The sequence below is a fragment of the Elephas maximus genome, chromosome 17, assembly GCF_024166365.1.
Source record: "Elephas maximus indicus isolate mEleMax1 chromosome 17, mEleMax1 primary haplotype, whole genome shotgun sequence".
NCBI lineage: Eukaryota > Metazoa > Chordata > Mammalia > Proboscidea > Elephantidae > Elephas > Elephas maximus.
The window spans coordinates 86,519,941-86,529,260 of record NC_064835.1 but is presented as its reverse complement, the minus strand read 5'-3'; the positions used below and the strand labels follow the sequence as shown (position 1 = coordinate 86,529,260).

The 9,320-nt window shown below is 45.9% G+C and overlaps 1 protein-coding gene across 2 annotated transcripts in view; it reads right to left on the bottom strand.

The window, feature by feature from the left end:
• Positions 1-848: 848 nt before the first annotated feature.
• Positions 849-9,320, bottom strand: part of LYG1 (lysozyme g1) — a 55,132-nt gene continuing 46,660 nt past the window's right edge. For both annotated transcript variants that reach the window (XM_049856571.1, XM_049856572.1), the window contains exons 2-6: positions 6,120-6,186; positions 3,762-3,866; positions 2,575-2,768; positions 1,309-1,441; positions 849-1,115 (exon numbers count right to left, since the gene is read on the bottom strand). In XM_049856571.1, coding sequence (XP_049712528.1) covers positions 997-1,115; positions 1,309-1,441; positions 2,575-2,768; positions 3,762-3,866; positions 6,120-6,162 — 594 coding nt within the window. In that variant the 5' untranslated portion in view covers positions 6,163-6,186 and the 3' untranslated portion in view covers positions 849-996. The remainder of the gene's footprint in view (positions 1,116-1,308; positions 1,442-2,574; positions 2,769-3,761; positions 3,867-6,119; positions 6,187-9,320) is intronic.

The following is a 9,320-nucleotide window of genomic DNA, read 5'->3' as shown; positions in this document are numbered from 1 at the left end:
TCTTCTTTTTCATACCAAATCTTCAAAATGGGTGTCTTTTAGGCTTCCAGCACATCTCAGTTCAAACTAGCAACATTCGCGATGCTCAGCAGCCACAGGTAGCTAGTGGCTACAGCTCCAGACGAGGCCTGTGAACAGGGGCCTTTGATGCCGAGGCAAAGGAGTGGCTAACGCAGGTGTTTCCTATCTATGGAGGAAATACTTTGGGGGATTTCAAGTTGCACTATACCAGATCATGTCAGCCATAGGCTCCTCTGAAGTCCTATGTAGTGCTTAAGTCTGGGGCCTCAATTTGGACCCCTGCTCTGCCCTTAACTGGCCAGTTGGCCTTGAGCAACTAACTTAACCTTCTGGGCCTCCACTAGAGAAGAACTGATGCCTCTGATTATGGTGTTGGCGAAGAATATTGAATATACCATGGACTGCCAGAAGAATGAGCAAATCTGTTTTGGGAGATGGATTGCCACAGTAGCTACACCAATGGGCTCAAACATAGCGAGGATTGTGAGGATGGTGCAGGACTGGGTGGTGTTTCCTTCTGTTGTACACAGGGTCGCTGTGAGTCAGAACTGACTTGACTGCACCTAACAACAATGCAACATGTCCCACATATTGCATAGGACGGATACTAAAAAATTATTCATCGTTTATCTGAAATTCAAACTTGACTGGGCTTCCTTGATTTGTATTTGCTAAATCTGGTGAGGCTAGTCAATGAGTTACAGGATTCATTTTACAGAAATCCACACTGCAGGTAATCTCCATGGAGATACCTTTAAAGGGAAGGAGCTCTTAAGTCTCTTTCACACACACACAACCACACACACACCAGACCACAAAACTCAGGTTATAATTCATCTTTTATTATGATTCACATTAGTTTGAGGACCTTCAGGTCAAACTTAGGTTTGCAGTTACAGCCCCCGTTGGCTAGTTTTATTTGTTTAGCAGCCAAGGCCTCCTGTATGGTAATGGTCTTGGATTTGACCTGAAGCGTTAGAAGCCACGTCTCTTGTAGTATTTCGCTCGTGCAAGGACATCATTGCAGAAGTCGCAGCTCAGGTCCTGGCTACTTCTGACATAGCCAACACCTCCATCGTAGGAACAGAGTCCACCTGAAACAACAGTGATTGTTAACACTGACTAATGGCTCCTCGCTATTTTAGGGTGTTCAGCCGTCAACTTGCATAGTCTTTCCTGATTGCCTATCGGGAGGCAACTGTGGTTTATGGAACCTGGTGGAATGTATTAATTTGTCCTTATCAGTCCTGTGCTGTGACACAACTGGCCTGATAGCACTGCACGTACCTCTCAGATGCTGGTCCGGGGTCCAGCTTGGAAACCTCCTCTGGATCTCTTTGATTTTAACAATCAGGACCTCAGTCATCCGGGCAACCTGGGACTCGCTGATCCCAGACGTGGGAGCATGAAGACCAAGGTCCTGAAGGGAGGGAGGCGGAAGAGAAGCTAGGTGGGTGAGTGACGTGACATTTTCATGTCCTTTCTCTTTTTCTCATCCTCCTTGGGAGGAACCATGCCACCTTCAGTCTCCCTGGGGACAAAGAGTAAAGCTACAGGGTTTGGGCAAAGAAAGAGACCTGCAGATTGGAGTCTCTGGGTGGTGGAAATGGTTAACACACTTGGCTGCTAACCAAAAGGTCTAGAAGGTTCTCTGTGCAGGAATTCTGGATCCAAATGATGCACTCTGCTTCTGTCTCTTCTTGGTGGTAGTCAGGTCCCCCTTCCTGCCTCTAGGATTGCTCATTTTAAGACTACTAGGATGGCAAAACTGACCAATCCCCTCTTTAGTGTTCCATATACCTTATTTGCATGGTCCCACCCCCACAAGGGTCCACGCAGCTTATCTGCATTAGCAAGCTATCCAATCTCTTTGGTGGGCCACAAGCACCTCATGTGCATAGTCACACTCAGTCATTAGACTATGGCTAAAAACCGAAAACCCATTGCCATCAAGCCAATTCCAACTCATTGCTGCTCTACAGGACAGAACAGAACCATCCCATAGGGTTTTCAAGGAGCAACTGGTGGATTCAAACTGCCAACCTTTTGGTTAGCAGCCAAGCTCTTAACCACTGCACCACCAGGGCTCTGTGGCTCAAAATGAACTAAGGGTTATTAGTGCTGTTTCACCTAAAACACCATAAACTAAAAAAAAAAAAAAAATTATTAGTGCTCTTGTCTTTAAGGCAGAATTGTGGCTCTCAAAACTCCAAAAACAAACAAGCAAAAAACCTGTTGCCATGAAGTCAGTTCCAACTCATGGTGATGCCATGAGTTGCAGAGCAGAACTGAGCTTCGTAAGGTTTTCCTGGCTGTGCTGTTCATGGAAGCAGATCGCCAGGCCTTCCTTTGGCAGTGCTGCTGGGTGGGTTCAAACCACCAAGCTTTAGGTGAGTAGTGAAGGCAAACCACTTGCACCATCCAGGGGCTTTTCTCACAGCTCCTGCGAGCACCATGCACTCTGTGCCACAGAATTGTGCCCCAGGGATGTCATCAACCAAAAGATAAATAAGTAGGAGTTGTGCCAGGCAAAGATAACTGGAGAACCGTTACCTGCACCACCCCGACCCCATCGTCCACGTTCCCCACGTCGACCAGAACTTTCCCTCTGCGAGCCTGCCTGGACAAGATGGCCGCTATGAGCGCAGGGTCGACGCAGTACTTCCGGCCAGCAACTCGCACCGCGGGCTGGTATTTCACTAGCTGTGGCATGTCTATTTCAGCCAGCTTTTCAGAAGCACGGACTCCTAAAGCAAATGGAAAAAAAAAAGTTTTTTTTTTTCTTTTCTTTTCAATAAACACGTCTTTCCTCCTGCGTGTCTGATACAGCTTGCTGTGACTTACTGCCACGGGAGCCAAGGGGGCAGGTACACTCTAAGGACCTAGGGGTAGAGGTCTAGGACTGAGAAGCCCAAGTTTCCACCTCAAGTCCTTAGCGGCAAGTTGTACCCATGAAAAACGTTTTTTAAAAAAAAATCCCTAGTGGCCATTCCCTGACTGGAAGTTATGGCTGTTCCGGGAGCTTGAGGCAGTGTCCCCTGAGGCAGGAGTCCTTGGGGCTGCTCCACAGGGCTGTGCCCCTCGCCTGGGTCTCCCCAAGACAATTCCACGGGCACGGCGCCACTGGCCCCATCCTGCGCACCCCGGGCAGGATTACACGCAAAATGTGCCCGTCCGTCAGCAACCGTGTGCCCAAGACGTGAGGGAAAAAGGCTCTCAAATCCTTCAATGGGTCTTTGGAGTGCTTCCCTCCACAGATCTGCTTACCCAGAAATCACGCTTAGGGTACTTCGTGAGCTCAAAGCTGCATAAAGTAACAAGAACGCTGGAAAAAATGAAAATGATACTAATTTGCCTGGCTAACCACTTACCTTCTAAACATGGTCTGCGGTTTAAAACCACTCTCGACCGCATTATATCCATCGGCGTTTGCAAAAACACTAAGTACTAGTATCCCCCTTTCAGCAGAGGCTCAGACTTATTCAGAAGGCAGAGCAAGCACTCAAACGAGGGCTTGGATCCCTCACCCCGTGCTCCTTCCACCAGTCCATAGCTTGGGGCCATGGGAGACAGTGGGAGCCACTAAGACATGCTGAGAGGATCAAGACTAGTGGGCAAGTTCAAGGAGGTATGTGGAAGGGGGGAAATCCCATTGAAACCACTCCAGCCAAGAGAAGTGGGCTTTCTAAGAGAACTGAGGAGGAGGAGGCGGCAAGAGTGGGTCAGGAGATTACAACTACCGCAGTAGTTAAGGCCTTGTCCTCTTCCAACACTGCAAGACACCCCAGGGGTTTCAAGGGTCCGGATGTTTCCATAGCATCCCCAATTGCTGCTTTCAGTTAAGTCTGCAAATTGAGAAAATGTCAACATAAGCCATTAAGCTAGAAGAGTTCTGATCATCCCTCTGTCCATGAATGAAGTGGCATTAATAAAAACTAATAATTCAAAAACCATAACAGGAACTTTACAACTGAAACATCTTTTTGAAATTTACAACATCCTGAGGAAGAAATTCTCACTTCCTGTCCCGCGCAGGGCAGGCGAGTGACAGCTGCAGCAGTTATGACCCTTCACAGAGCTCTGTGAGGCCTTCTGGGCTTCTCGGAATCCAGCCAGCCAGTACTGGTTCCCTGTGAGCTAGTCCTCATCCTGTGTATTATGTGAACGCTAAACACGTGTCCCTCAAATACTTTTAACTTGTTGGTCTGCTGAGAGACTTACGTTTGCTCTGGTGAAAAACGGATAAAGCCGGGTCCTTTCTGGAATAACCACCCAAACCCAGAGTGAAGGCACTGCTCGTAAGCTGGTACCTGGGACTGGCTCCACCTTCTTTGGGGTTCAGTCTAGGTGGGTGCCAAAGGCTGCAAGGGGGTGAGACATGGGAGCGTTTCCTTACACAGGTGGGGCACAGGTGAGGCACAGGTGGGGCACAGGTGAGGCACAGGTGGGGCACAGGTGAGGCACAGGTGGGGCACAGGACCTACGTGGGGGTCGCTGTTTCCTCGTCTTCCCTTTCTCTCTGCCCCGTCCATCTCTCTCTACCTACCACTGAAGTTCCTGTTGTCCCAGAAGAGGGGAAGTGGTGGGACATGCTGTGGGATTCCACAAGGCCACTGAAGTTCAAGAAGGGCCCTCCCTAGTACTTACAACAGTGAAGACAGTATGTGAGCAGGTAACAAGCACCTATGATGTCAGGAAATCATCTCACCACTATAAACTCCTAAGAATTTTTCAGTAGATTACTCTTTTTTATTTATTTTATTTTTTGACTTCAGTAAATGATAACAAATCTTCGTGATTTTGCAAATCTTTGGAAAATAACTTACTGCCCATCTCCTCATAAAATGACTGCATGCTTACATAAACACATTTTAAGGTGAAAAGTTCCATTTTCTCACCAAACGATTCATCGAGTTGACATCTGAAAAGACTATTATTTTGGAGTAAATACTTCTACTTTACAAACTTTTGATGAGAAATCTGAGAGAAATGTAGAAGTGAAAATACCTGGTCTTTTATAAGCATACTAAAAATTAAACAAGCCAACACATTCTTTTCTATTTTTTAATGGGTACCTATTTATCTTGTTATTTATTTTTGTGATAAATATTCTTTCTGTGGTAGTTGGTTGTGTTACTCATTGCCTACCTCGGGCACTGTTCCCTAACCACGTTCTATGCTCCATGAAATTCCTTCTATTCCCAATGCTTACTTAGTACCTCATGGGAATTTTAAAACACAGTAAAACCTGGAGAAGCCAGAACCTGTGTGAGGTGGAAATCTGTCAGAGAAGGAAAACTCAAATTTATTTTCCACTGAAACAAGTGATAGAAAAGTGGTAAGACTGACCCTGTCAAAGGCGGAAAACTTGTGAGACCCAGAAAAACAAGGCAGTCGCGCTGAGTTCCGGCTCTCACAGGTTTCGCTGTATTTGTTGTATAAATGGGGCAATAAACGAATGAATAAAAGATCCTATCTAAGAAATTTTTAGAATTTAGAGCCAGGAAAAATTTTCCCTCTCTTGAGAAACAAAACTCCCTCTTTTTATTTCTCACGAGACACATAGTTTCCCTTCTGTCCCAGCTTCAAGGAGGCTTACATCCAAATCTAAAGTTTGATCACAGCCACTATGTCAGCCTCAATGGTTTGCTTACTCACAGCTCCTCGATTCCTTCGATATTAGGTCTCTGTCTTGGTTACATTAGTCTGATTATGATAAACCATCTCTGTATCTTCTGTGGAAATATATGGTGGACAAATACTTTCAATAAATAAGGCAGCAGAAAGTACTTTTGGTGAAAGGGTTTTTATGGCGGAACAATGAGCAATTGTCATTGTATTCTTAGAGTATTCTTAGAGTTGAGCCTCAAGCAGACTTTTTAAGGCCCTTACATTCTGGAGGAGTGCCCCCCTCCCCGTTTTGTGGGGCAATGGGGAAAACGTTACTTGTCGTGGCTGTCACCAACTCCAGGACTTGCTGGACCCCTTCGGAGGAAAACATCACCTTCTGCTGCCGTTCCAAGCACCAGAAGGACCATTAGGTCCCTGTGCTTATCCTCTCCATCTCCAAGGTCATTTGGAAAAAATGAAACACTCACCAGTGAGGGCTACGAGGCCCAGGAGCAGCCACCACGCAGGCATACTGGTGGCTGGGCTCTGCAGGTCCTGCAATGATTTTAAAATAAATTAGCTTGCAGATTTGAAAACATCAATAGTTGTCATAACAATGTATACTGTTTCTATGGAAAGGAAAGAAAAAAAAAAGAGAGAGAGAGAAGGAACACATTTTCCCCTGTCTGAACTGAGAAATTATTTGGATCATAATGAAAAAGCAAAAATAGGATACGTGCGCCAAGCATGCTTTCAGTTAGCTTAAAAATGACCAACTCCTGCTTGGCCCACAGGGACTTGGGGTACCACCACGTTGTTAGCTGCCTTGGAGTCAGTCCCGACTCGTATGACCCCATGCGTGAACGGGTCAGACTGTTGTGATCCATAGGGTTTTCATTGGCTGGTTTTCAGAAGCAGATTGCCAAGCCTTTCTTCCTAGTCCTTGTTGGTTTGGAAGTGCTGCTGAAACCCGTTCCCACACGAGTCTCCATGGACAGACAGGTGGTGGCTGCGTGTAAGGTGCTTTGGCCGAGAATTGAACCTGGGTTTCCTGCATGGAAGGTGAGAATTCTACCACTGAACCACCAATGCCCCCACCATCAAGCTACTGGATACCAATTATTTTAAAAAGAGAAGGAGGCGGGGCCAAGATGGCTGACTAGGTAGAAGCTACCTCAGATCCCTCTTGCAACAAAGACTCCAAAAAACAAGTGAATCAATCACATGCATTACAATATACGAACCCTGACCATCAGACACAGATCTAAAGAGTTGACCTGAGTGACAGAGACTGAGAACGAACAACCACAGGGAAGCAGCAACTGTTTTCAGAGCCTGGAGCCAGAGCCCCAGTCAGAAAACCTTGGCACTGGGCTTTGGACTGGGTGCAGGGGAGCTGAGCACGGTATCCTGAGACAGCGCAAACACGGGACACAGCCCTAGCACCCAGAAGTGACCTCAGGGGAAGCCCAGGCAGTGCATGCAGGCAGCGCAGTGACATGGCTGACAGGAGGAGAAGTCACTGGGAGGCAGTGACTGGTTTTGGAGCCTGGAGTGCAGCGTCCCAGCCGGGGAACCTTGGAGCTGGGCTTTGGACTGGGAGTGGAGGAACTGACCACAGCTTCTGAGACAGCACAAGCACAAGACACGGGCCTGACCCTCGGGGGCGATCTCTACCCAGCCAGCACACACAGGCTTCACACCCCTTGGGAATCTCAGATAAAACAGTCATCCCAAGCAAGATAAGTAACTTTGTCTATATTCCAGGGTGCTACTCTCTCCTATTTATCTGAACCCTCCCCTCCCCTTCCCAGACGGTTTCATTAACATGGAATTTCCTGAGCCAGAGAGTGAAGTGCACTGCGGGTTTTTTGTTTTTTGTTTTTTTTGGTCTTTTCCTAACCCATTCTCCTGGCCTGGGAGAAGCAGCTACAAAAAACCCAGGGGCCAAAAATCCTTCCCTAATTGGACTAAAAGCACAGAACCAGCTCCAGCCAAACATATGTGATCCACAGTCTTGGGCTTTCATCCCTACAGGGAACAAGGTGGCTATTATAATGCAAAGGAAATTTTGATAGGGATCTGACTGTAATTGTTTTTGCTGATTACTGGAAAGACAAGTTTCCCAGGTCTGATATCTCTGCGTATTCAGCAGAGCCCTCACTGACCCACAACAGAGAACTGAGGGCTGAAGCTCTCCCCAGACCACCTAGCCTCCTGCCTTCAGGGTCTAAGGAGGATGACACCTACCAATCTGTAGAGGTTAGGCATTGGGGGCCTAAGGTACAGCTGCAGAGCTCACCCACCAAAATGCTTTAGGAATAGAGACACACCTACCTCACTGGCACTTGGGGGAGGCCTGTCAGCATCCTGCCCCCCCCCCCCCCGGAGCGTGAAACCCTGCTGCTAGTAGAATCTGGTACACACAGCTATCACCACTGCTTCTCTAGGTGGATAGGTGACAGTCTGCACCACACACTTGATGACCCAAATCAGATTCTACTCAAGAATAGTAAATGGACTCTTAGGCTTATATATCTGGTAAGAGCCCAAACCAACTGGTAATAGGACATAAGTGATTCAAGGGCTACAACAATCAAGACAGCGCAATCTAGTAGCCTATCTACGTATATTGAAAGAAAACAAAGCAAGATAAGACTCAGTGAGCAAATATAGAATAAATCACCAAAATATCTTAGAGATGGCTCAGAGACAGCAGTCGATATCAAACCACATAAAGAAGCAGATCATGATTGCTTCTACAACTCCCCAAACTAAAGAATCAAAATCTTTTCCAAATGAAGCTACAATCCTGGAATTGCCAGATGCAGAATATAAAAAACTAATTTACAGAATGCTTCAAGACATCAGGGATGATCTCAGAAATGAAATAAGGCAATCTACAGAAAAAGCCAAGGAACACACTGATAAAGCAGTTGAAGAACTCAAAAAGATTATTCAGGAACATAGTAGAAAAATTAATAAGCTGCAAGAATCCATAGAGAGACAACATTCAGAAGTCCAAAAGATTAATAGTAAAATTACAGAATTAGACGACGCAATAGGAAGTCAGAGGAGCAGACTCGAGCAATTGGAATGCAGGGTGGGGGACCTAGAGGACAAGGGAATTGACACCAATATAGCTGAAAAAAATCAGATAAAAGAATTAAAAAAAAATGAAGAAACCCTAAGAATCATGTGGGACTCCATCAAGAAGAATAACTTGCGTGTGATTGGAGTCCCAGGACAGGGAGGGATAACAGAAAATATAGAGAATAGTTGAAGGTCTGTTGGCAGAAAACTTCCCTGACATCATGAAAGACGAAAGGATATCTATCCAAGATGCTCATCGAACCCCATTTAAGATTGATCCAAAAAGAAAATCACCAAGACATATTATCATCAAACTTGCCAAAACCAAAGATACAGAGAAAATTTTAAAAGCAGCCAGGGATGAAAGAAAGGTCTCCTACAAAGAAGAATAAATAAGAAAAAGTTCAGACTACTCAGCAGAAACCATGTAGTCAAGAAGGCAATGGGATGACATATATAGAGCACTGAAGGAGAAAAACTGCCAGCCAAGGATCATATATCCAGCAAAACTCTCTCTCAAATATGAAGGCGAAATTAAAACATTTACAGATAAACACAAGCTTAGAGAACACAAACTTAGAGAAACACAAGCTTAC